This window comes from Megascapheus bottae, chromosome 9 (genome assembly GCF_031878675.1).
Source record: "Megascapheus bottae isolate mThoBot1 chromosome 9, mThoBot2.hap1, whole genome shotgun sequence".
Classification (NCBI taxonomy): Eukaryota; Metazoa; Chordata; class Mammalia; order Rodentia; family Geomyidae; genus Megascapheus; species Megascapheus bottae.
The window spans coordinates 37,565,344-37,593,323 of record NC_143517.1 but is presented as its reverse complement, the minus strand read 5'-3'; the positions used below and the strand labels follow the sequence as shown (position 1 = coordinate 37,593,323).

Below are 27,980 nucleotides of genomic sequence, written 5' to 3'. Positions count from 1 at the left end.
CGCACAGCTGCCACTTGGTACGGTCCACTCCGTCCGCAGCCCACGTGGGCCGCGGAGCCCGGCGGCGCCGGGTCAGACCCGCGCGTAGCTCGAGTCCGGGGGCGCGCGGCTCCCGGTTTCGGGGGTCCGGAGGCCGCGTCGGAGCCCGAGGCCAAACACAGGCCGCGCCTCAGGTAAAGCTGGAGCCCACCCGGAGCGCCAGGGCCGCGGCCCGACTTTCAGGTCCGGCTGGCCGGGTCCGGCCGGGTGTGGTGCCTTTCCCCAGGCCGCCGGCCGGCGTGAGCCGCCCGGGCCGGAGGGACGCGGGGGACGGCCCCGCGTGTCGGCCGGCTTCCTGCGGAAGTTGGGTTTGGGGAGCCGAACTGGGCAGGTTGAAACGGCCCGGGCGGGGGGGGGGGGGGGGGGGGGGGGGGGGGGGGATCGGCGTGGTTTCAGGGGCCCCTTTATTACGAAGCCGCCGAGTTCCTTTAGTAGCTGCAGAAATTTGAACCTGGCATCTACTTTCAAGTATTTACTCCTGTTCCTAACGAAGTACCGGCTGTGCGCTTGGGAAGTGGCGTGCGATGTTAACGTGGACCATGGACTGCTCTCTTCGTCGTTGTTTTGAGACAGGTTCACTATGTAAGACTAGGCCGGACTCGAACCCGCGATATTTCGTGTCTCAGCTTCTTCAGAAGCTCTATATAGAGTTTTTGAGGATATTTGCTTTTTTTTGTATTTTAATTTATTTATTGCATTTTTTATTGTAGTTAGTAAAAGGGTTACATGATATTTGCCAGATAGAAGGTGCATTAATTCACATACATTGATACCCTTTCACATGTCTTGGTACCCATTTCCCTCCCGCTTTTTTTTTTTTTAATGTGATAAGGTAGAAGATAGTGCAGCAGTCAATAAAAATGAAAGGATAAACATGATCGTTCTTTTCCAGCCTGATGGGATTTTACAAGCGAATCCGTCAGAGTGGGTTTGGAGATTCTGAAGTTTGTCTTGAGGCCCGGTGAAATGCTTAGACAAATATTGGGATCTAGACAGGGTGGACATTGTGGCACACAGCCTGTCATCCTTATCTCTGGAAGCTGAGACAGGAGGCTCCCTAAAATGGAAAAAAAAAAAAAAGTTAGTGCTGATAAGGACCCGAAAATCATTTTATTGTATCCCTAACCTTTACAGTAAGCAGTATTTTGGTATGATAAGAACACTGGTGATCCTGAGATGACTCTACAGCAACACAAAACAATTATAATAATTGAAAAATAGTTTTACTGAGACACTGTAACGAGCTAGATGGAGTGCTAGGGCAGCACAGGAAACATCATCAGGTAGTATAACTGAAGTCTTCTGCTCCCAATTTAATACTGTGATTGACTTCAGTGCAGAGCAAAGGTGATTTGGAAAAAAAAAACAACAACAACAAACCTGACAGGTCAGTGGAAACTCATTTTCTACCAAATTTTAACAGATACTGTCAATACCAGAAGGTTACTGTTAAATACTTATTTTCTAAGATTACTTCAAAGTGAGACTTCTTTTATAAATCTTTTTCAGTAGACTTCCCCAAGTTACAAATCTCCCAGAGATTAGACCTCTAATATTCAGTCTAATTCAGCACATGAAAATAACCTCCACTATATGGGAAGAAAAAAATCACAAAGTTGTATACAATAATTAGTGGACAGAATTAATGGAATTTGGCTATCTAGTTAATAACCACGGCTCACATTGTTAAGCATTTATTTACTTGACTCCATATTATGATTTATGTAGATTATTTAGTATAAGATTATATGCATCAAATTTGCCTAGTTAGCCTAATATAAAATTACATTTAGGAGCTTAAACTGGCAAAAAACTTTCTTCTTAAAAAAAAAATGCCAGGGCCAGGAGTGTGGTCTAATGGTAGAGTGCTTGCCTAGCACACATGAAACCCTGGGTTCAGTTCCTCAGTACTGCATACACAGAAAAAGCCAGAAGTGGAGCTGTGAGCTAAAGCAGCTCAGGGACAGTGCTAAGGTCCTGAGTTCAAGCCCCAGGCCTGCCCCTGCCATTCCCTCTCCCTCCCCCCAAAAAATGTAGGGCACTGGTGACTTTTGCCTTTCATTCTAGCTACTTGATGGCTAAGATCTGAGGCTCACAGAAGCCATCCTGGGCAAGAAATCCCTAATTAACCTCCAAAAAGCTGGAAGTAAAGCTATGGCACAAGTGTTAGAACACTACCCTTGAGCAAAAAAGCTCAGGGACAGCACCTAGGCCCTAGGTTCAAGCCCAGGACACCAGTGTGTGTCTGTGTCTGTTTGTGTTTATACGTAAACGTATATATAAATGTATCCTTTTATATTTCTGTTTATAGGTACACAACACGTATAAGTGTGCTGTTTTTGGTAAAATGATGTATTTATGCATCGCTACTATCATTTCTTTCTGACACTTAGTCTTGTTGCTTTGTTGAGATAAGTCTTTCTTGTAGCCCAGGAAGGCCTTGAACTTCGCATTTTCTTGCTATACATCCTGAGCATTATGATTATACGTATGCACCTGTCACCAGGCCTGGTTTTCTGTTTTGACCTTTAACTTTTTTTTTTTTTTTTTTGCCAGTCCTGGGGCTTGACCTCAGGGCCTGGATACTGTTCTTGAGCTTTCTCAGGGCTAGCCTTACCACTTGAGCCACAGCACCACTTCTGGCTTTTTCCTGTGTTTGTGGATTGGAAGCCAGGACTTTGTGCATGCTAGGAAAGCACTCTACCACTAGGCCACACTCCCAGCCCCAACCTTTTACTTTTGAAGGCTGTTTTTCTTGTTACCGACAATGAAACAGGATTTAGCAAAACTAGTTCTATTCAGTTCTGTCTTGAAGAATAGTATTATGTCTGAAATAGCAGTGACATCTAAGGATAAAAGAAGAAACAACCTTTGGTTATGATGATACATTTAGAACAGTAAATTTATTTTGTGACTACACACATAAAGTTGTATTTGAATTAATTCAGTATTTGATTTTTTTCTCCTTTGTTTTTGAGACTGTCTCTTCCTATATAACCCAGGCTAGCCTTGAACTTGTTTTGTTTCATTTTACCAGTCCTGGGCTTGAATTCAAGGCCTAGGCACTGAAAGCTAGCACCCTATCAACTTGAACCAAGACTTCACTTCTGGGTTTTTGATGGTTAATTGAAGATAACACTTTCCTGCCCCAGGCTGGTTTCAAACTGCAATCCTCAGTCTCCGCTTCCTGAGTTGTATGAAAAGAGAGATTAGCCAGAACTCATACTTGGTCCTGCCTCAGTCTCTGGAGTGCTGGGATTCCACCTAAATGTCTAATTCTGTCACTGTGTTTTCTGTTTAAATGATGAAACTGTCAGGTATAAACCAGGATTGGTGGAGAATGCCTGCAGTTCTAGCACTTGGAGACTGGGGAAGGGGGACTGTGAATTCAAGTCCAGTCTGGCTATATAGTTAAACTGTCTTAAAATAAGTCAATAAGTGTGCTAAATTGTTAGTTCATCTGGACTTTGAACATTTACAGATTTTTGGCTTAAATGTTTTTCTTAATTATAAAAGAATGTCTTTGTTTTCCAATTCAGTAGATATAATTTTATTTAAACTGCTTTCATTTAAAAAAATCCAATTTATCCTTTGTTTGAATACTGCCTTCAACATTTAAATAATTGAATTTCTCTTTTGATGGTTATATTTTTTCCTTTGTAGGCTACTTTAAGAAAAATGGCCCTTTCAGCCCAGCAGATACCCAGATGGTTTAACTCAATTAAATTGAGTAGCTTCATTAACGCCGTACAACTCACAAAACATTTTCCAGGACCAGGGAGAACCCTGTTGCATGGCTTTTCTGCTCCAGCTCACATGTCCTCTGATAATTGCTTTGTCCAGTGGGGATTTAAGACGTACAACACTTCCTCCTTGTGGAATAGTTCCCAGTCTATTAACTCAAGCAGCATAGAGAGCAGGCCTGCCCAGGATGCTCTGGCTCCTTCAGTGAATGAGCCATCAGAGAAGATACCCAGCTTGAATTCTGAACTGGCCCTGGAAGGTAATGCTAAGTTTCTGGGAACGTCCCCTTTGCCTACTTTAGGGTATGAAAAGTTGCTATTCTGATAGCCCATCAGGTCTTATTATGTCAAACAAGAAAATAAACAATGCCAATTTTGTCCATTTACTACTTTGTGTGTATGCCCATGCACACATGTGAATGCTGATACTTAGGCTTGAACTGAGGGCCTTGCTCCTGCTCAACTTTTTCACTCATGGCTCCCTTTACCACTGGAGGCATGCCTTTTCACTTCCAGCTTTCTTTTACTGGTTCACTGGAAATAAAATCTCAGGCTTGCATGCCTGGGCTGGCTTTGAACCAAGATCCTCAGACATCGGCCTCCTTAGTATCTAGCTGTGGTGGTAGACTCATTCTCTCAAAAATGTGCTTGGAGGGCAGTTGACCTTTAACAGTTTTACTTGTTAGTGAAATGTGAAGGAAAAGAGTCCCTCCACCAGGTAGAGTGGCATATTCCTTTTAATTCTTGTTGTTGGGATGCTGAGGTGGGCAAATAGAAGTTACATGTCTTTAAAGTTAGCCCCCAGTTTTCCTATGTTTGAGAAACTGTAGTTGGTCTAAGGCAGAATATTTGGACTTCTTAAACTTTAGTGATGAAATGATCCCAGTATTTTGCCAGTGAAATATGAAACTAGGAAAGAGCTGATCTATGTAGAATACTTTTAGGTTTGTACATTACAGTGCTAACATGGCTTTCTTTCTGTATGATTGTCTTCTAAGAACTGGATGACTTGCCTGCACGGTCTCCACTGGATCCGATTTCTGAGGAGGAGGCCATTCAGATTACTGTATGCCCTCCATTGCCCCTGACTTCACACACACTTCGAGACTATGTCGATCATTCTGAGACTTTGCAGAAGTTAGTGCTGCTAGGTAAGTTTCTAACCTACAGGTACATTACTTCCTCATTTAGTTTTTGGCAGTACTGGAATCTGACTCCAGTGCCTTAGGCTTCCTAAGCAGGCAGCTGCAACTTGAACTGCTCCCTTACAAGTACATCTTGATGAATTCTTGGTTTGCTTTTTCCCCTTTTTAAATTAGCATTTTAATCTGATCGAAGGCAGAGTATTGTTGGGTTTCTTAAATATTTAATTATGAGATGATCCCAGTATTTACCCCTGAGCAGAAAACTCAATGCTGTGACCAGGCCTCCAGTGGCAAACTATATTCCCTGCTCTGTCCCTCCTAACTAGACATCCCAGTCCCTAGAGGTACCCACTTTCATCATTCTATTTATACTTGACCCTCTGGGCTCTGTCGCTAAGCTGTTTTGCTCACAGCTGGTATTCTGAAATGAATCACAGCTTCACTTCTGCTTTTGGTGACTAATTGAAGATGAGCATCTCATGGACTCTCCTGCCTGGGCTGGTTCAAACCACAATCCTCAGATCTCAGCCTCTTGAGAAGCTAGGATTACTGGCAACAGCTACTGATATCCAACTAGGGGCTGGTTTTTTTTTTTGGGAGTGAGAAATGACATTTGGTCTTGAGACAGTCCTTGATTCACCTCAGCCAGTTTAACATCTTTCTCTATGGATTTATTCTGTTTCTCAAGTCTTGTGGAGTCAACCTTCATCTAGGGGCTCATTTGTCACTCACCAACTAATCTTATCCACTCTATTGGCCCTAAAAATCTAGGTTGTATTAATGTTCTTTCTATAATGTAAATCTGATCTGGCCAGTGACTTAATGTTCTTCAAAGTGTTTCCAAGCCTCAACCCACTCTTCCTGCTTTCCTCCCCGCTGTCTTGCCAGCTTCCTTGCTTGTTATATTTATTCTCCTTTGTTCTTCAGTTATTACAGCCTGAGAACTTAGCTCAGAGTTCCAGCAGCTTCTGAAATGTTTTCTTTGACTCTGCACACAGAATCACCCTTAGCTCCTACTTTCTTCCTCACTTACTTGGGTCTTAGCACTAATAAAAAAGGGTATTATATTCACTTGGCCCTGTGCTTAATTACCTAGTTGTTACTGAAGTGTGTCAAGAATGATCTTTGTTCTCAAGAAACTGCAAATGTTCAGAAACATCTAAGCATACATATTTAAGGCCATAGCTCAGTTGTAGAGTTCATGCTATTAGCATGTGCAAAGCTCTGGCTTTCATCCCCAATATAGTAAACAAAACAAAAAACAACTGAAGTGCCAGGGTGAAAAGTAGGAAGTTCCTAATGGAAGATTAGATAAAGTTTTCCATGAATCAGTCTTAAGTGTGTATTAGTTAACAAATAGATGAAACAAATGTGCTACAAATATACAATTTCTTCCCTCAAAAGGAAGTGCTGTCATTCACATCAGCATAGATGTACCTGAAGGACATTATGCTAAGTGAAATAAGACATACTGGAAGACACATCACATGATCTTACTGTAATAATGACAAACACAACCAAAGCAGAAGATAACATAATTGGGAAGAAGAAAAAAGGAGTTGATGGGAAGATTTTGGACAAAAGGCACAATTAGATACATGTCCTTGGAAAGTCCTAAGAGTAATTTTGGGTTTTTTTGTTTTTTGGGGTTTTTTTTTCCACTCTAGTAGGGTTTGAACACAGAACCTTGTATTTACTTAACTTGCTAGCTCAGCTGGTGTTCTACTACTTGAGCCATGCCCACAACCTAAGTTTTTTGCTGGTTACAGTCTGGCAGACTTCTGTGTAGCTGACTTTTCACTGTGATCTTTGGGGTCTCTTCCTCGTTAATAGCTAGGATGACAGGCATAAGTCCAGTGCCTGGATTATCAAGTGTAGATTTTAAATGTTCTCACCACAAGAAATGATATGTGCACTGATGCATATTAGTTAGGTTGGTTTAAGTCATAACTTATGGGGCATGTATCAAAACATCTGTTAAACCCAAAAGTGCAGTTTCAAAAAGCTGTTCTCTAAGTTCGAAGATGAGAGGTAACATTTGCTGCTGGCCACAAAACCAATCAGTCACCTTTTCTTCAAAATAGTTTTCTTGCTTTATGGCAAGCACTCTGGGTGATGCAAGATTTAATCTTAAGATATTGCCTCTACCTTTAAATGATTTTCAGTACACTAAGAGCTTTGGAATATATTCCATCCTTCCACTCTACAGTGATAACTGAACTTAACTGACAAACATCTAAGAACAACAATGGTTTGTCAGTGTTTTTGAGAACATGAATCTTGGGCCTTGTCTATTTGCTTGACAGATGTTTTCTGCTTTTCTCTGCTTGCTTTGTATCTCAAGAGGCCAGTCCCTGGGCCCAAGGGCTCTGAAGGCGGCTGGCTTCTGGGAAGCTTCAGCCTGTGGGAGGCACCTGCAGGGGAAGAGGCTAGGAGCCAGGTGGAGTGGTTTCCCCTGTTTCCCTTCTCTGGTTCCTGTAACTACTCCCTGCATGACAACAGGTCTGCAGGAGCAGCCTTTAATATTTAAGAGCTCCCTCTGGACTCTTACTGGTTAACATTCTGGCCTCCCTTTCTATGATGCTCTGTGTGTTCCCTTAACTCTGCTTGTGCCACTCTACTGAGCTCCACCCTTACAGTTCTTTCTGTTTAAGCTTTCCAAGGCAATGTATTTATTCCGTGTAACCATAAATGAAGACAATAGTCATATTTGTAGCTATGAACTGATGAGATAAAGCCCCAAAGTTGATCATGTACTGGTTAGATGGTATAGTGTTCAGTTTGTCTATCCCAGTGTTTAGCAGAGGGGCCTAGCAGGCATTCAGTGACCATGTTTTCAGGTTAATGAAATGATGAGTGAGCCCAGGTGAATTGACTGAACCCTGTGCTCTCCTGATGAGAGTCTGCTCTCTGGGGGCTTAGAATGTAGCTCCTCTTGGTCTCTGCTTGTACACAGTTAGGGTGTGTGAGCAAGGCCCTTGAACACCTATAAGTAATACCTAGTTAAATGTGAAGTCTGAACCTTTTATGGTCTTTCATTATCACAGATTGGAATTTATTTCCATTTTATTAATTTATTAAATTTTCCTGTTAATTGCTTTAAATTATAGAAGAATTACATCTAGTTATATAAATATTGCCAGAGCTAAACTTCTACTTTTCAAAGGTAATCACTATGAGTCAATTTGTTAAATAGCTTTCCAGCCCTTTTCTAAATGTATATGGTATGGAAAGCAATACATACAGTTTATAATTTTTGTAGTTCATAGTTTTCAAAAAAAGATAGTTTATTCCAAGGGATAAACCATGTAGAGTTACATTCTCCAAAAAGCCATAGACAAGAAGAAATAGCCTAGTATCCTTCGTCTTTTGGGAAACTTAGGCACAAATTCCCTTGTTTTCTGTATACTTGTCTTCAAAATGCTATAATGTATTTGACTCCAATCCTGTAACCAGTAGAATTAAAAATTACTTTAAAGTTCCTACTTCTCAGTTCTTCTTTGAATAGACTGTTGGTGAGTAATTGTTGGCCTTGTCTATATGAAATTCATGGCTGAATAAAAAATTATCTTTACACTGTATTTCTAATTTATTGGAGGAGTGGATTTGTCCAAGATAGAAAAACATCCAGAAGCAGCCAACCTACTTCTAAGACTGGATTTTGAAAAGGACATTAAACAAATACTCCTATTTCTCAAGGATTTGGGTTTGGAGGATAACCAACTGGGACCATTCCTGACTAAAAATTACGCCATTTTCTCTGAGGACCTTGAAAATCTTAAGACCAGGTAGGACTTTTAGAATAATTCTCATATAACCTTAAGAAGTGGTGGGAGGACACTGGGCACAAGAAATTTGTAAGTGCTGCATGGGGAGCACTGGGGTGATGAGCATTAATTTTTTTGGTATTATAAACCTTTCATCTAAGTTAAGTGTAACAGTTCTTTTACTGAATTACCCATTATTACTTTATCATTTTAACTTATTGCTAAGTCAGTATACTATTCCACATCAGAGTTTTTTTTTCTAAACATTCTATTAACAAAAAGCTGAATTACCTTGAATAATTATGAATGCATGATATTTCGTATTTTTTTCTCTTTAAGCCTAAGAACTTTTTAAGCCTTGAATCTTGATCTTCTCATATGCTGAGACTGAAAACATGTACCACCACTGTAGACTTTGCTGTCTAATCATTATTATTATTTGGGTGGTACTACAGTTGAACTCGGGGCCTTGCACTTGCTAATCAGGTGTTCTACAACTGAACCAGGCCTCCAGCCCTTTGTGTGCTAGTTATTTTTGGCATAGGATCTTGCCTTCTGCTGGATACACTTGGGGCTTATCTTATGCAGGGCAATAGACACACACAAAGAGTTTCATAAACTTTTCTGCCCAGGCTTGCCTTGACCTGTGAACCTCCCGATATTAGCTGCCCACATTGCTAAGGTTGTACAGGGGTGAGGGGTGAGACACCAGTGGCACAGCTTGAATCTTTTTTTACCAGTCTTGGGGCTTGAACTCAGTCTGAGCATTGTCCTTGGGCTTTTCCTCAAGGCTAGTGCTCTATCACTTGAGCCACTGCACCATTTCTGGCTTTTTCATGTATATAGTTCCAAGGAATTGAACCTGGGTCCTCATGCATGCTAGGCAGGCACTCTACCACTAGGCCAAACTCCCGGCCCTAGCTTGATCTTTTTATCTACCAGACCAGCCAGTGTATTTGTCTTCAGCTCTACTTGGAATGCCTCACCCGAGGACCCATCAGTTCACACTAGCATCATGGCAGCAGCCTCTTGGTTGTCTGCCTGCTTGTAAGCAGGCACACTACTTTCCATACTAGTGTTGAGCCTCCTGACATCTCAGAGAGACGTACAGTTCCTTAACCTTCATGTTCTAATACCTTTTCCCTTTTCTGAATTAGGGGAAAAGAAAGAAAAAAAGCAGCATTCTTTTCTTACATTGAACCAATTATATCTGGATAAATTCAAAACACTTTAACTAGCTATCAGACATGAAAGACTTGCTGTCTTCCATCCTGGTACTCCAGTCTGGTATCAAACAGACAGACAAACACTGTACAGGGGAAAAATAATAATTCTGGGAAATTTCCATCCAGTTCTTTCCTCTGACTGCTAGGAATTTCTTCACCATTCAGAAACCAGCTTGCCCTGATTGCTCCAGATTTCTTTCAAGGAAACTGGAGTACAGGAGATAAGCATTATTTTAGAAGCTACACTGTGTTCATCACTGTCTCTGAAGCAGAGAAGTTCAATAATTTACCCAAGATTGCTCAGTATGAGTGGCAGAGCTGGGATTCAAACCCAGTGCATCTAACTTCATAGTCCTGGCTGCTGCACCATAATATCCCCTACCTGTAAGTCTGCAAGAAAACTTACAAAGTGAATTTAGTCCTTAATTTTGCTCAAGACCACATATTCCTAACAATTGAGGAATATTCCAAATTTAGGTTATAGTACAATGTTTCACTTATCCTTTCTAATATATCCTTTCTGATTTAGGAGCTTTTTATTTTTTTTAAAAAAAGTTATTTTAGGAAAATAGCATGACATGAGTAAATGTTTACATGTACATTTTAATTTCTTAATAACGTGTATTATATATATGTATTTTTTATTTTTCTAGGGTGGCTTATCTACAGTCAAAAAATTTCAGTAAGGCAGATATTACACAGATGGTCAGAAATGCACCATTTTTGCTGAGTTTTTCAGTGGAAAGATTGGATAACAGATTGGGATTTTTCCAGAAAGAACTTGAACTCAGTGTGAAAAAGGTAAAAAAATAAATAAATAAATGGAGAGATAAATATACATTTCTACACCTAATACTTTTAATGACTATTAAATAGCATGTTCTTAATACCTTGGCCATAAGAATCCCATAAATTCCTGATACTTTTTGTACAAAATGAATTATTCTGCTAGGTTAAGATAAAGCTATATAGTTCAGTAATTTCCCACACTGCTTAAATTTTGTTTCCTTTTTTGGGGGGGATGGGGTGTGATTCCCAAGTTTTTTGTCATTTCTTTGAGTCATCTTTTCATCTTTATATTCCTAATAATGCTTACTTTTTCAAATATGCTTAAATGTGTATGTATAGTAATAATAGATTTTGTTTCTAACTGTAGACTAGAGATCTGATTGTTCGTCTTCCAAGGCTACTGACTGGAAGCCTAGAGCCTGTGAAGGAAAATATGAAGGTAGGACAGCCTCAAGAGTTTGAGAAGTCCATTTCTTTATGTGTTTATGCTCTTTGGAGAGAATAGATATTGCTATTGTCCTGTTAAAGAAAACTGTGTTTTAAAAGAAGTTGGTCTCTAAAAAGATGGAAATAGAACATGATATCTGGCAAGTAATTTATTTTGGTTAACAATGTTCCATGTGGTGTAACACCATGTGTTGCCAGACTAAATCGCCTTGCAAACATTTGTACCCACAATCCTAAGGTGACAAAGAGGGATACGGGTTGTATCTGAAAAGTACTTCTGTTACCTGGCCTGACAAGCTACATCTGTTTTCTTAATATCCTCAGTCTTTGCAGCTGATTAGCTTGCCCAATACGAGAATCTCTGTGTATGTCTTAGGGAGTTTGGGATGCTGGATCCAATGGATTTTTGGATTTGGGGTTTTTTGGGCTTGGTTCTGGTGTTCATATTCATGGCCTTGCACACTAGGCAAGTGTTACACCACTAAGCTACTCTCAGCCAGCTCTGCATGTCCGAAGGCACACTTTTTCTTGTCATTCCTCTGAGAGAGCAGTATGAAGTAAAAGACGACTGAGGCCGGGTGTCCATGGCATATGTATGTAATCCTAGCTATTCAGGAAGCTAAGATGTGAGGATTGTGATTTAAAGCCAGCTGGAGCAGAAAAGTCCATGAAACTCTTATGTCAAATTAACTATTAGAAAGCTAGAGATGGTGATGTAGATTAAAGTGGTAGAGCACTAGCCTTATGCACAGAAACTCAGGTGCAGCACGCAGGCCCTGAGTTCCAGCCCCAGAACCAGCACCACCCCAAGGTGGTGACTGAGACTAACTAGTTAATATACAAAGTGGCAGTAATACTTGAAATTCTTAATGTAAGGCCTGTTCTCTGAAGTGCTAAAATGTTTCATACTCAGTCATTGATGAAACTGTTAGTGAGGAATCACCTGCCCAAGTAACTCTGTGGAGCGCTGAGAATCCATTATGGGGAATGAAGTTGGCTTTGATAGCAGCAGTGGCTTGGTGATAAGGTATGAGTTTAGCCTGGATAGGACACTGAAAGTACATAGAAGGGTTTCTCCATATGGGTTAGTTTTGTCATCTGGTTCTCTGGAATCTTGACATACAGTTTTTCAGTAACATGTATATTGGTATGCTTGAAAACGGAATCTCAAAAGCACTGGAAAGCCTTGAAGAGCTGGCTGGCTTGAATCTGGTCCATACGAACAACCTCCCCAGGTCTCCTTAGACCCATTATTCTATCCAAGAATCATGTGCTCCTTCGAGGTGACCACCATGATCGCTGTGCTGTGAGAAGTTCATCCTCAGGAGAGAACTGGAAATTCAGTTGTTCCTGAAGCGGAAGGCACACTCTCTTGAGGGCATTGATGTATCTATCCTAGATATGTTTAATGTCATTACTTTCCATTTCAGACAAATCAATCAATTCCTGACTAACAGAAAATTTACTTTCTTGTAGGTATATCGTCTTGAATTTGGTTTCAAACATAATGAAATTCAACACATGATCACTAGAATCCCAAAGATGCTAACTGCAAATAAATGGAAGCTTACACAGACATTTGATTTTGTGCATAATGTGATGAACATCCCCCATCACATCATCGTCAAGTTCCCGCAGGTACTGCATCCTGGCTCTCTCTACATGCAAAGTGTGGGCATTTATGTGACTATCACAGCTGGGTAAAGAAAGTAAATGGGAAGGGACTTACTTGTCCAGAGTTACTGACTTCACACATGGCAGAACCCAGAAAATAGAGTGAACCCAGGCTCTTTATCAAGATACTCTCCCACTCTGGAAGTGATCTCTGTCAGTGGAGGAAACTTTGAGCTATCAGATATACAATAGTCATTGGTGGCAAGCCCAGTTGTAGAATAGTGGCTTCCACAATGAGATGTTTCAGCTTGCTGGACTCTTTTGAAAAATGAAACAAGATAGAAAGGTTATTAGTAAGAAAAACACATTGATTGACAATTAGATTCAACAGAGACTTTAAATTCTTGCAAGTATTTTGAAACTCCATAGTGTAAAACTTAATTTTCTCACACATACAGTTCTGGTTAGCATATATAACTTACGATACATTTTAAATGGGCAAAAAGAATTATCACCCAGGAAAAAGATCATGAAAGGTAAGGATAATAGAAGCAGTTTCAGGATAGTGTACAAGAGGAAATTACTGGTCCAAAGATGGGAGTTATATTTGGGGCCCTAAAACCTTGTCTTGACCTTCCCATAAGAGGTTTTTGTGAAGGCAAAGCTGGGCTCACCTTAGGATAAGGACATAAGTAATGTATCAGGCTAGGTTAGGGAGTGTTTCTAAGAGAGCTTTTGAACTTGGAAAAAGCATACAATTCTCTTATGTCAAAGTGACTTTGACAAATGGTTTTGCAGTACTGCAAGTTCCAAAGCAGACCAAGCTACACAGGGTCACCTGCCTTTACAATAAAAATATGAAATAAATTACATAGTAACCTCGGACCACTGGAGAAGTAAACATAGCTTCTGGTCATAAACTATATGTATGCTTCAAAGTATTGTTAAATTTAGGAAATCAATCAGTTTCAGAACCTCAGTTGGGGTTTTTTTTGTGGTTTTCTTTTTTTAAATTTCTTGGTTTTATAAGTCAACAATCACTGCCTAGTTACTGTACTGTCAAAGACAACAAAAGACATCTCAAGCTTCTTATACCACTTGTGGTAATGATGTGGTGAGGGACATTTACTTACTAAAATGAGGACAGACTGGAATGTCATTTGTGTTTTTGCAGAGATATACAAGTCATTTTTATCTCCCAGAGCATATGAACTCCAGTTTTGAGTTAGTACCTGATGTTTTTTGGTTTGTTTGTTTTTTTGGTCACTGTTTTCAAGTAAGTTTGTTTGCTTCAGCAGTTGCCTTTCATTGTCCCTTCCAAGTGAACTATTACTACTTTGTTTCCTTTGTATGCCAGGAAAGAGGCCTAGAGGCACTGAGTTCTAGCCTTACAAGGCAGGATCATCCCCGCAGTGGGCAGTCTGCTCCCAGAATCATCCCTCCCCTCCCAGCATCTTGCCCTCAGGTTGACTCTGGCTGCATTTCTGCAGGCCTTCTGATCCTTTGTAATTTTCACCTCTCACCCAGCTTTTTTGGGGGGGCAGGCGGACAGGGAGGTTATTGCTACCTGACAGGGTCAACTTTATGGCCCCACTTCATTTTGTTCATTTTGCTTCTAGTTGTGGAGCAGCAGGAATTCTTTAAAGGGAATTTCACAGGTCATGCGATCTTTTTTTTTTTTTTTTTCTGCTGACATGGATCTTTAACATTGGTTCTCTCAAACTTGGCAAATAATCAGACTCATCTAGGAAGCTTGATAAAGCAGATTTCTGAGTCATTACTCTTAATATCTGATGAGATAGGTTGGAAATGAGGCCTGAGTATTTGGTCTAACACATTCCTGTCTGTCTCTGGGGTAGTCTTGTTTTCTTTGCCCAACATGTAGCTTTTAATTGTTTGGATTGGTTTTTGAGAAGTTTTTTTGATCGTAATGTTTTTTGGGGAGGGTGGGGGAAGTTATCATTTGGTTTTTGAGAGAGGGCTTTACCTTATAGCCCAAGCTGGATTCATCTCTCAATCTTTCTGCCTCAGCTTGCTGAGTGCTGGGATTGCATGCATGTACACTACACCTGGCCTATATTTAATGATGTGTATTGTTATTCTGAGAATCAAGCTAGGATCTCACACATAATGGCCATGTAATCTACTATTAACTTTCACCCCAGCCTCTTTTATTGTTACTTCTTTTTTTTACAGAAATTAAGATTAAATCTTGTAATATGAATTATGTTAACTTCTTAAAATATTTAGCCAAGAAATTTTTTTGTACTTCACCTTTCATTGTATAGTTTTCTTAAATTTTTTTAACAAAAGTCTTTATTTTTCTTTTCTAGGTATTTAATTCAAGGTTGTTTAAAATTAAAGAAAGACATCTGTTTCTAGCCTATTTAGGAAGAGCACAGTATGATCCACAAAAACCTAACTACATCTCTTTGGACAAATTAGTGTCTGTACCTGATGAAATATTTTGTGGAGAGATTGCTGAAACTTCAGTAGAGAACTTTGAAAATTTCTTAAAAACGCTTTAGTTTTTAATGCTAATGAATGCTAAAATGAATGATTATAAAGTGTATATATATGTAAATAAATTACTTTTAAAGAGTCTTAGGTCTCAATTGATATTAGAAATAGTGGGTTGATATTGTATATTTGGGTATACATACTCCTGTGGCTCTTTCTCGTAAGTTCTTTCTTTTTAGACTCAACTATAGCTTTTCTACTCAGGAAGAAGAGAATTGAAATAACAGCAAGCTTAGAGAACGCTTAAGGAGTATATCTGTGAGCTGGTACTTTGCTATTCCTGTGAAGATGCAACAGGGTGTTTCTTCTTCTTGCATTCACAGACTTTTTAAATGGTTTTATCACATGAAATAAACTTTCAGTTCCTGGAGCATAATATATCATATCATACACTACTTTGTTCTCAGAACACATTGTTTTGAACTGTATACAGTGTTACGTTTCTGAGCACAGATATTTGAAATGTTTCATAGCCACCGAAAATCAGGAAAGAGAAAAGGATAGGGAGGAAAAGTTTGAAGTAAATACAGGCAATGAGATTTAATAACACATAATAACACTTTGGCTTATTACCAGCAAAGCAAATTTATAGTATGAATTGACATGTTCTCCCTAGGGTGAAAACTATCAATCTCCTGTGTCTTTGCTTCTTTGTAATATGAGACATGGCTTGAGTCATCTGCCTTAGAATCACCAGGTTGTGCTTCAGTGATATTTAGTGGTATTTCCCAATGAGCCACACCTATAATCTGTACTCTTGAGAATACTCCCCAGTGATTCTGGACCAATCTGAATTGGCAGTGAGACATAAAGCAGAAGTTTGACAAGCATTTGCACATGGGGTTTGTACTCTTGGGACATTTTTCTTGGAGACCTAAGCCATATTTAAAGAAGTCCAATTATTGAAGAAAGTAAGTGAAGAAGATTCCTGGACAAACTCCAGCTGGTCCTCTCATACCACCTGAATACCAGACATCTGAGAAACTTTTAATATTTTATAAACTTGTTTGACCTAACCTTCCAACTAAAATGGCTTGGTATAGCTCTTTATTGGAGAAACCAAAAACCAAGGAGGTTGTCTTTCCTAGATATGTGTGTGACTTGCAGTCCTAGAATTAAGGAAGCCTACCGTTTGTACCTGGATTCTTATAGTTATGGGCACAATTTACTCACCTTGACTGAGGTTCAACCTCCCTTTACAATGGAGCTTATCACAATATTTAGACCATAGATTTACAAGTAAGTGAGGATAGTGTGGGCCCTACATTTCTGGGAAAATATTTCCTAGGAAAATATTTTTTTTAATGAAAATTAAACCTGTGTTGCTATCGAACATGTTTGACTTTGTTGTCATTCCTTATATAACAACTTCTTGCAATCATTTAGGTACTGAATTTGTATCAGTTATTCAAAGTAGTCTAGTCTAGAAAGGTTAAGGGTGTCAAGTAGTACTGGGTCTGCCTAGAGAGTGCCAGACCTTGAGCTCAAACCCCTGGACTGCCCTTCACCAAGTGGAGATGATTGAAAGAACAGAAGATGTGTGTAGGTTTCCTTTTCAAACGACATTTTATATAAAGAACTTGAGCATCCAAAGATAATCCTCTGGGGTCCTAGAACCAATTCTGTCCTCTACACATTGTCTGGCTCTTCCTGCTCCATCAGTACAGCCCAAACTCTTAGTAAGTAGCATAACCTAGACCAACGCTCGGGCTCCTAATTCCTTCCTTAGTATGTGTGTGTATTCTGTCCCCTTCCTTCCCTCTTCTCCCCACCTCCGCGTCATCCCGAGGCCCTTGCAAATACTCCACTTACCGCCCTCTGGTGGAGAGGCAAAGCAGGTTGCTCACTCACATGGGCCGTAAGAACTGCGCCTGCGCATACCCGCCCCCTGCGCGACTCGACGCTAGGCGCCTGCGCCTTGGGCCCGGTGCCCTCTAGGACTTACCCAGAAGTCAACGCTTCTCTCTCCGGTCACAATGGCGGGCAGGTCTGCTGGTAAGTGACGGTCCTCCTCTGTTCTGTGGCGAGCTTTGTGGTGTTCGACTTTGCTTTTTCTGTTCTGCGTGGTCGGGTCTGCGCCTACGGGGAAGGGAAGGCCCTGTCTAGCCAAAGGACGAGTCTGGCTGCTTTGCGTGTCTAAGCATATGGGGTGAGGCCTGTCGGGGTTGGTGGAGTCCCGGGTGTCCTGACCCTCGGGCCGGCGGTGGTGGCGGTGCCCGGGTGTCCTGACCCGCGGGCCGGCGGTGGTGGCGGTGTCCCGGGTGTCCCGACCCGCGGGCCGGCGGTGGTGGCGGTGCCCCGGGTGCCCTGGCCCGCGGGCCGGCGGTGGTGGCGGTGCCCCTGGTGTCCTGACCCGCGGGCCGGCGGTGGTGGCGGTGTCCCGGGTGTCCTGACCCGCGGGCCCGCGGTGGTGGCGGTGTCCCGGGTGTCCTGACCCGCAGGGTCAGCCCGTTGGGCTGCTGCTCAAAGCTTAGTGTGAAGCCTCTGGAATATTGAGCCTTTGGCAATGGAATTTGGAATAGCCTTTTTTTTTTTTAGAATTTTTTTATTGTAATTAATAGAAGGGTTACATTATATTCACCAGATAGAAGGTGCATAACTTCACATACATTGATACCCTTTCTCATGACATGGTCCCCCTTTCTCACCCCTTTCCCCCCATCTTGATTTCCCCCTTCCCTATCCAATTTCAAATAACCAATTAAGCACATATAAAATATATCAGATAACAAGGTGCAATATTGAAATATTGTAACAATATGAGATAACCAAGGCATAGCAAAAGAGATGAGAGATGACATAGTACATTAAGGACAACAATCACTCATTATATGGCTTTTGTTTCCTTATCCTGGAGGTCCTTACATTTAGTGTCATACTATTTGGCCTTATGTCCCTAGATTTTGTTCTATTGTAAATCTCTGCTAGGAAAGCCCAAGGTTTCTACTGATTTTGACAAATGAGGGAGACTTGTGGGCCTATGTTTCTTTGAGTCTGGCTTACTTCACTTAATATGATTTTTTTAATATGATTTTTTCTAAATCTTTCCATTTCCTTACAAATGGGGCGATATCGTTCTTTCTGACAGCAGCATAGAATTCCATTGTGTATAAATACCACATCTTGTTGATCCACTCATCAACTGAGGGACATCTGGGTTGGTTCCATATCTTTGCTATGGTAAATAGTGCTGCAGTGAACATCGTTGTGCTAGTGGATTTAGTCTGCCCTTGTTTCTGGATGATTCAGTAAATGCCAAGTAGTGGAATTGCTAGGTCATAGGGGAGCTCTATGTTTAGTCACTTGAGGAACTGCCATACTGCTTTCCGTAGTGGTTGAACGAGTTTGCATTCCCACCAACAGTGTAGTAGTGATTCCTCCTGGCCACCTCTCCAGCATCTGTTGTTATTAGATTTCTTGATCATGGCCATTCTAACTGGAGTGAGGTGGAATCTTAGAGTTGTTTTGATTTGCATTTCTTTTATGACCAGAGATGTCGAGCACTCTGCCCTTCTCCAGAAATTGTGAAATGTCAAGAAACAGGCTGCCAGATGACTCTGTTAACCTAAGTGACATTGAGTTTTGTGAAAGTGAATAAATAAGACGTTTAAGAACTTATGTGTGTGGTGGTGGTTCATGCCTGTTAACCGAGAAGTAGTAAGGCTGAAGCAAGCGGGTTTCAAATCAAAGGTCACCTACACTACCACGGTCAGACTCTGTTTCAAAAGAAAAGAAAAATCAACCACAAAAATAATTCATTTTTGGGGGGAGGTCTAAAGGGTTGAACTTGGAGCCTGGATGCTGTCCCTGAGCCTGTTGGTGCTCAAGGCTAGCACTCTACCATTTATGCCACAGTGCCACTTTTGTGGCACTGGAGATCATTGGATATAAAAAGTCTCACATCTCACAGACTTTCCTCTCTGGGTTGACTTGGAAGATCTTAGCCTCCTGTGTAGCTAGGATTACAGGTGTGAGCCATCGGTGCCTGGCAATAATAATTCACTTGTATTGCTAACTTCTCTACAGGTTTATTACAAATAAACCTAGCAAATATGGGTAAAAGCAAACAGAATAATGCCTGCTACACTGAAATGTTTAGTGAACATTAACCTTGCTCATTATTACTTGCCAGTATGTTTACAAGTTATCTTCCACAAGTATATTTGCAGATAGTAAACTATGTTTTTAGATAGTTGACTGATAATTTTTCCCCTAGAAATAGTTTTATACATGGTGCTTAATTTCCAAGGAGATTTTTCCAAAGCTACGTAATCTGTAATGTATTAAAGAGCTTGAGGTTGGAATGAAAAGACAATTTGATTTTCTTCTTTGATAAGGGGCTAGTCTAGAAAACATTTGTACGTGCATGTGCCAATAATTGTATTATTTATTTTGAGACATGATCTCAAACTTTGCAGTCCTCTTGCCTTAGCTTCCTCAGTGCTAGAATTACAAGTATGCTCTACCACACTCAACCTCCAGAGTTTTCATATTTACATATTCATTATGTGTTCAAATAGTCATTCCTTCAATGGAAAGTTAGCTACAAAGAAAACTAAATGACATAGTGGTAATACAGATAAGAGAGTTTGGGTTTGTGGCCCCGCCAACCTATCGTGAAATCCCCACCCTCTTTTCAAGTACCTTCTCTGAAGAGAACAGTGTGCAGTTCTTGTAATTTATTTCTGCAGCCACAAATTGTAAAAATGTTCTAGGCCCCATTTCTCATCCCATATTCCACAGGGGATGTTAGGGACTGACATGCTAAACTTTTGAGAGGCTGACCTACAATAATTATATCTAAGGATCTTTTTGTACATTTGCTTGCTATTGGAGCTTACCCTCTACTCCCATGATGTGACAAGTATTTTTACCTAGTCATGTTTTGATCGCAGATAAAGCAAAGATATTAACTTTTCATAGTACATTCCTTATATTTGTATGAAGATAGCTGTGAGTACTGGTTGCTTATGTTCATAAAATTGACAATACTAATTACCAGTTTCAGCCTCGGGGCGGTGGCTAGATGGTGTTCGAAAATGGTATTACAATGCTGCAGGATTCAACAGACTGGGTGAGTATCTTAACTCCTGCTTTCTTTTTCTCCTTAAGAGAGTGCTGCTTATATAAGAGGCTTATGATTCCAAGAAATACTTTGTTTCTATACATATTAAATGATTTTAAAATTAGACTATACTTTATTGTTATATTATTATTCTATTGAAAAAAGGGATGAAATCTTCAAGAATAGTTTGAGACAGCAATGGTTTATAGGAGCAGGTTATTCTTACATTTTCCTCCCAACTCCTCCATTGAAGATGCTTTGGTGTCTTTTGTACCTTGTGATTTTAACTCTTAGTATTTCACCCACGGGGTATTTTGCTCATTAAGGGGAAAAAATACTTTCATTTTTTAAAAAAAGATTTATTTTTCTATCTCAGGGTTATTGCGAGATGATACCATACAGGAAAATGAAGATGTAAAAGAAGCCATAAGACGGCTTCCTGAGAAACTTTATAATGACAGGGTGTTTCGCATCAAGAGAGCACTGGACCTGTCAATGAGGCAACAGATCTTGCCTAAGGAGCAGTGGACAAAATATGAAGAGGTAAAACAGCTTTTGTGTATTTGACATTGGTGGCCATGAAGGATGGAGTATAAGAGGAGTGCATTCATTTCCACTGTTTTAGAACTGTCCACATTATGTTATGTAAGTGACCTGACCGTAGCTTTCTAAGCTCAGTAGAGCAAATATCAGCTCCAATTTAGAGAAAAACACATTGAGACATAGAAGTAGCATGACCTCCTAAGTTCGAAGGAAGCTCTCTTAGGGTAGAAGATCAAGTGTAGAGCTCAGATTCTCTGCTTCCTAGACCCTTGTGATCCCTCTTGACTCTAAAGTCCACTGAATGGTCCTCCAGATCCTGGAAGGACTTTTGTGAAGCAAACCCTCACCCTGGAACTAGGCAAAAGCCTATAGACCATCATTTCTTTTCTTTTTCGTTTTTTCTTTTCTTTTTTCTTGACACAATTACCTTTTGTAACCTGTCAGGGTACCCTATAATATTTTTGTGGGCTTTTGCATCTTAAAAAGCAAATTGTGTCTGTGTATTGTAGCATAATAGTATGGAATGTGGAGGGTCTCTGTTCAAGGCCAACCCAGACAAGAAGTTGAAACTCATATCAATGAAATGGCATGGTAGCATGTGCCTATGATCTCAGGTACAGGGAAGCTGTGGATAGGAAAATCAAACAATGAGGCTAGTTCCAAGCAAAAAGGCAAGGCCTAGACTCAAAGAAACATAGGCTCAATGGTTTCCCTCATTTGCCATAATCAGTAGAAACTTTGGGCTCTCCTAGCAGAGATTTACAATGAGCAAAACCTAGATACATAAGACCATATAGTATGACGCTAAATGAAAGGACCTCCAGGATATAGAAACAAAAGCCATATAATGAGTGATTGTTGTCCTTAATGTACTATGTTATCTCTCATCTCTTTTGCTGTCCCTTGGTTATCTCATATGGTTACAGTATTTTACCTTGTTATCTGATATATTATACATATGATTATTTGGTTATTTGAAATAGGATAGGGAAGGGGGGAAAACAAGATGAGGGGCAGGAAATGGGGACCATGTAATGAGAAAGGGTATCAATGTTTGTGAAGTAATGCACCTTCTATCTGGTGAATGTAATGTAACCCTTCTATTAATTGCAATAAAAAATGCATTGAAAAAAAAAGGCAAGGCCTTACTTGAAAAATAACTAAAGTAGAAAAGGGCTGAACAAGGTTCAAGTGGTAGAACACCTACCCAGCAGGCTCAAGGCCTTGTGTTCAAACTTCAATATTGATGAAATAAACACGTGGTTCTTAGTCTGTTTGAGGATTTATATTCTTAAATTAGAAGTAAAAAGTAGTTGTGGATTGCATTTGTTGAGACCTATTGAGTGTTTGGAATGTATCAGAATACAGTCATGGGTTCTAATCATTTTTTATTTGTTTATAGGATAAATTCTACCTTGAGCCATACCTGAAGGAAGTTATTCGGGAAAGAAAAGAGAGAGAAGAATGGGCAAAGAAGTAATCCCATACTTGGAATCTGTGAATGCAGTTGTCCTCAGAGAATCCTTATTAAGTAGACAACCTGAAGCATACAATTTAAGAATTATTTAAATAAATGTCTATAATAATCATTGACGGAGTTTTGAATTCTAAACTTCATCCTGATGACTCCTGAATTCACTTTGTCACAGTTCTTTCCAAACCTGTTTGTTTGCTGGTTGGTTTGTTCTAGCACTGAGACTTGGAACTCAGAGCTGGGTTGCTCTCTTTAGTTTTTTCACTCAAGGCTGACAGTCTTACCACTTGAGCCACACCTCTACTTCTATTTTTTTTTCTGTTTAGTTGGAGATAGTGTCACAGATCTTCCTACCTGGGCTGGCTTCAAACCTTGATCCTCAGATCTCACTTCTTGAGTAGCTAGGATTACTGGTGTAAGTCATGGGCATCTGGCTTTGAAGACTTTTTTTGTGGGGGGGAGGGCGGGTCATGGGGCTTGAACAGCCTCCTGAGTAGCTAAGATTACAGGCATGAGCCACTGTGCCCTGCTCAAGACTTCTAAGATAACATTTACTGCTTACCTGTTCCTTGAATATCAGAGGCCATCTTTTTCTCATTGGTTGAGTAATTTCTTGGTTACTAAAATAACAATCCAGGCAAAGTCACCTGTGCCTTCGTAGGTTATTGGTGTATTTGGAAACAGCATCAAGGCCTAACTTACAGGACTGAGATCAGGCAAAGAAGTGAATGTCAACGAGCGCCTAAAGTGAACAGCATGCAAGCAGACTGGCCTTCAGCTTCAGAAAGGACAGCATTGCACAGCGTTCTGTAGCGATTGTGAGTTATGGCAATATCAAGACTGCCTCTGCACTACAACATCTAGATTGGGGTCTTGCCTCAAAGGACAGGAAGGGAGGGTGCCCCCCACACTGGTTTATCAGGACTGGGACGTAGCTTCTTTAACCACTGCCTTAGCAAACACACTTGCATAGTTCTACTTAGAAAGAAATTTTGTATATATCCTTATAGGGGCACTGTATAAGCTTTATATAATGTGCCTCATTCCTAACACATGGGTGATAAAACCAGAAGGCACTAGAAAATGAACAAAAATGTAAAAACATAATACTTAAAAGCTTTACAATTGTAAGGTAGTTAAAAAGCTAGTAATTCAGTAACATTATTTTTACCTCTAAATTCTGAAGTGCTTTCTGTGGTAGAAGGGAGATCTGGGCTCGTAGTTAGCAAGCAGGAGCAGTATGCCCTATGGTACAGGACGAGATGGCAGAATATGAGGAAAAAGTTTTGTCATTTTTAAAATTCATAATCAAAATATGACATCTTTTCCAGTAAGCAATGCTCAAAAAATATATTTGACCTTTGCAACATAATCACAGAATATCTTTGAAAAGTTTTGCTAAAATACTATCCCCTTTGCCAGGATATTAGTAACTCACTCCTGTAATCCTAGCCACTCAGGAGGCTGAGATCTGAGGATCATGGTTCAAAGCCAGCCTGGGCAAGAAAGTGTGACTTATCTCCAGTTAACCACTAAAAAGCTGGAAGAACTGGGACTCGAGTGGTAGAGCACTAGCCCTGAGCACAAAAGCTCAAGGATGTCACCCAGTCACTGAGTTCAACCCCCCCCCCACACACACACATACACACACACAAGCTTCTCTGTTATTGGACTGTAGTTGAAACATCTGTCCTAAAAATTGGGGAACTGGAATGTGGATACGTGATGAACTGGAATGCTTGCATATCCAAGGCCCTGGATTCCATCCTCAGTACCACCAAAAAAAAATAGATTGGGAGAATCATGTTTTTAAATTCTTTGGTTTTTACATTTTTATTATCTTTAGTTGTACAAAGGAATTGCCGTTCACCAGAGCAGTTTATGAATACATTGCATCTTAATTGATTTCACCCTTTTCACCACCCCTCTCCCCTCCCCACATCCCTCCCAACTCTACCCCTGCCCTCAATTTTCTTAATTTTGTAGGGTATGCATTGAATTTTATGGCTGCATTCTCCCCAGCTCACCCCCCTCTATTTGCTCCCTGGCTCTTTATCTTACCCCTCCTTTTCAAGTCCATTTCCTGGTGTTTATTTTGTTGGACTGTGAACCTTTCTAAGGAATCACTTTGGAATTCTTCCCTGAATATACTATACTTCAGTTAATACATTGTGTCCTCAGTTGTTGTCTAGCCTGAGACCCTCATGATTTTGCTCCTATGCTATAGACATTCAAAAGAAGACTTAAGGGTACTACAGAAGCTGACAGGCTGAGGAATAACAAGAAGGGGAGCCCCCAGACACCACCTGCTTGCAGTGCAAACGGTAACATGACAATCTGGCAGCTTCTTACAGCCAAGCTGCCTACTTCATTTTGCTTGATTACTTGGTTCTAAATGAGAATATGAACAAGTACAAGTATGATTTTCTTTTGAAAACCATAGGGTACTACACCAGTGTTCTTAAGTATAGATTATTATTTGGCTTGTCATGAAGAATGAGAAAAATAGAACTAGTATTTGGCTTCATGAGAAATTAACCCCAGAACCTTTTAACTATGAGAGATTTTGTTTCTGTGTTATCAGCAGCCATCCAACAAGTAATGGCAGAGTGTCTGAAACACAAGCCTTCCTCCTGAAGACAACAGGGGAGCACTCAGGGCTGATTCGGGACCAGGCTTCGATCCATTTACTTATTATGTAAATTTAGGAATACAATTTTATCTCTGTGTCAGTTTCCGCAGCTCTAATATAGGGCTAATGAGGCAGCCTATTTTTACAGGGCTGTGAAAACTATTACATTATATATCAAACACTTAGAACATTTTCTGGCATGTAATAAGTGCTATGTAAGAGCTTCATTAAAAGAGAGAATAAGTAATCGGGCAAAATGCTAAGTGTAATCAAGTCTAATGGGCCAGTAGCTCTGGTGCAGGGTGTTCTGTTCTATCTGCCTCAAGACATTCATGGTCCATCCATATCTGACCTTCAACAAAGTACTCATCACCTGAGATGAGTAGAGGAACTAGGTCATGTAACGTTGGTTTAAACTCAGGAATGCATTTTGTTCTATTCTTTTTATTCTACTGTATTTTTCCATTTCTTCCAAACACCAGACACTTGGTTTAACTTCACTGTCATGCACCTGTTATGTTGTCTAGGCGTAGGCACTTTGGGGCCTCACACTTCCCAAATGTGGATTCTGGTCTGAATTCTATATTAAATGGAAATATCTGATAACATTCTAAAGCTAAGTTCTCATTGCCTATTTATGTGACTCTATATGGTACCTCATTGTGAACTAAGTAACCTTCACTAACAGTACTTTTGCCTACTTTTAAATTCTAGAGTTTTCATAAAATCCAAAGTGAAGGTTGTTGTCATAATTTAAGGACTCCCTTGATTTGCTCTGCACTAATGATTCAAGAAAAGAATAAAAGCTAGGTCAGAGCTACGTTTGCCCTAGCTCACCTAGCATGTATGAAGCCCTGGGTTTGATTTCTGGATACCACATACACAGAAAAAGCTAGAAGTGGTGCTGTGGCCCAAGTGGTAGAGCAATTAGCCTTGAGAAAGCCCAAGGGCAGTGCTCAGGCCCTGCATTCTACCACAGGACTGGCAACAAAAAGAAAAAAAAAAAAAAAAGCTAAGTCAAAGCCCACAATCCTTATAGCCATTATATCATTAAATTCCTTCCAAAGTCACAAACAGGATGATATTTTAAATTCATAGACATCCTATCTGTGCCTCAACTTTAAAAGTGAAATTGTCATAACCAGATCTGTCACAGTTGGGTGGATGGAGAGCAGATGGGGTACACTATACAGAAAACATTCACGGGCTCCAGGATAAACAATTACCAGGTGCATGAGACAGCTCCAGAAAACATGGAAGAGTCCCTCCCTTTCCTTTAACTGCTGCCGCTAGGTGGCGATGCACTGTAACCTTACAAGGTAAATGTACCACACCCGAAAAGATTTATCCAACTCGTACCTGCACCAATTCCCTCTTGCTCATTTTTCAGGATGACAACACCTTAGAAGTTTATGGCCATCAGGAGAATTTACAACTAAGTTACATACTTATGTAATGAAATCTAATATATGCTGTGCAGTGAATTATGAGATGTGATTTAGTTTGGAGATTTTATTACTTTAATCAGTTATGACCATTTTTCCTTTTATATGATTGCCCACTCTTTAAACTTACCAGATGACTGTATAAGGAGCACTTAATAAAGTATATATGTTAAAATATGTGTAATATGTTTGTTGTAATTTGCGTAAATGCTGGTTATCTGGGTGTTTATTAAAAGCTATAACAGGGTAGTATATGAGTAAGCTATCAGATTTGATGATGCCCCTAAGAAATTTGTATTAGCAATTGAACAGAAAGAACTGTATTAGTACAAGGTAATTAATTTTTTAGCAGATGTGTCAGAAAGCCTGTTAATATTTGAGTGGTTTGTGACAAACTATTTAAATAGTCATTCTGGAATCTGACTATATCTCCTTTAGTAGAAAGAATGTATTATTTGTTTAACTTTGTACTTTAATATATTCACCTATTTTTGCATAAATGCCAAAAATGTAGTTTTAAAATAAACCTTTGTAACTTCTAGTAACATTATTCAGTTGAATTATTCTGTTAGTGTTCTGACTATTTTTAAGAAAGTTTTACACATACCTGTACAAATTGTTATTATAAGCCAAGCCAAAAGAAGGTAATTGTTTATTTTAGATGAGTCAGCTTACAATTTCTTCCTTATGCATGCATTTAAAATGTGGTTTGCCATGAAACTGGAAACCCAGATGCCAACAATTTGGCAAGGTCATTAAGCCTTTATCCACGGGGCTTTTCAGCTATGCAATGAAGGCATTTGACTATAAAGTCTTCAATACTGAGCTGAGTGCTGGTGGTTCACATATGTAATCTTCATTAGTTAAGAGGCTGAGATCAGGAGGATCATAGTTTGAGACCAATGTAGACATATCCATGAGATCCCTTCTCAACCAGAATCTAGACACACTGGTACACACCTGTCATCCCAGTTATGTAGAAGGATGAAATTGAGAGAATTATGTCCAGGCCAACCTGAACATGAAAAGTTGGCAAGACTCCAACTCAATGGAAGAAGCTGTGCGGGAGACTAACTGTAATCTACATGCAAGTTTAGATATATATTGAAACACTACTATATCTCAAAATAACCAATGCCAACAAAAGAGCTGGAAGTATAGCTCAATGGTAGAGCACTTGCCTAGGAAGCATGAGGCCCCGAGTTTAAACCCTAGTACTCCTCTCCCCCCACAAAACAATGTCCCCAAGTCTTTCATACTTATTTCAGCACCTAACCATTCTGGGTCTTTGATTTTATTCACACTTATTATTGTCAGGATGAATTAATATGGATGAGGCACCAGCTATGTGCCAGACACCATTCCCTCCATTGTCTTTCTTCATCTTCCCTGCAACATCCTAGCATAGAGGTTAGAATATCTAGCATTGAAAAAAATCCAGCCATGGTGGCATATACCTGTAATCCAAGCACTTGGGAGGCTGAGAAAATGTCTTAAAGAATAGAAGTTCATTTCAGTGTATAGTTTTAGT

At 40.0% G+C, this 27,980-nt stretch overlaps 3 protein-coding genes across 5 annotated transcripts; 2 read left to right on the top strand and 1 right to left on the bottom strand.

The window, feature by feature from the left end:
* The first annotated feature begins 54 nt into the window (after window positions 1–54).
* On the top strand, window positions 55–15,371 carry Mterf3 (mitochondrial transcription termination factor 3). Of its 3 annotated transcripts, none has more exons than XM_090339095.1 (8): window positions 55–173; window positions 3,703–4,042; window positions 4,781–4,933; window positions 8,526–8,715; window positions 10,574–10,721; window positions 11,077–11,148; window positions 12,633–12,794; window positions 15,104–15,371. In XM_090339095.1, the coding sequence occupies exons 2-8, from the start codon at window positions 3,718–3,720 to the stop codon at window positions 15,296–15,298; spliced, it is 1,245 nt and encodes a 414-aa protein (XP_090195221.1). In that variant the 5' UTR covers window positions 55–173; window positions 3,703–3,717; the 3' UTR covers window positions 15,299–15,371. The 3 variants fall into 3 exon arrangements, with proteins under 3 accessions (XP_090195221.1, XP_090195224.1, XP_090195222.1); XM_090339098.1 differs by lacking the exon at window positions 55–173 and adding an exon at window positions 198–222; XM_090339096.1 differs by lacking the exon at window positions 55–173 and adding an exon at window positions 442–621.
* LOC150059033 (uncharacterized) lies at window positions 12,929–20,172 on the bottom strand. The gene is made up of 3 exons (XM_090339656.1): window positions 20,165–20,172; window positions 17,236–17,774; window positions 12,929–13,088 (listed from the first exon to the last, which is right to left on the bottom strand). Exons 1-2 carry the CDS (start codon window positions 20,170–20,172, stop codon window positions 17,393–17,395), a joined length of 390 nt encoding a protein of 129 aa, XP_090195782.1. The 3' UTR covers window positions 12,929–13,088; window positions 17,236–17,392.
* Uqcrb (ubiquinol-cytochrome c reductase binding protein) lies at window positions 17,194–22,487 on the top strand. Its single transcript, XM_090339099.1, has 4 exons — window positions 17,194–17,285; window positions 20,293–20,364; window positions 20,732–20,898; window positions 22,301–22,487. The coding sequence occupies exons 1-4, from the start codon at window positions 17,267–17,269 to the stop codon at window positions 22,376–22,378; spliced, it is 336 nt and encodes a 111-aa protein (XP_090195225.1). The 5' UTR covers window positions 17,194–17,266; the 3' UTR covers window positions 22,379–22,487.
* Window positions 22,488–27,980: the final 5,493 nt, after the last annotated feature.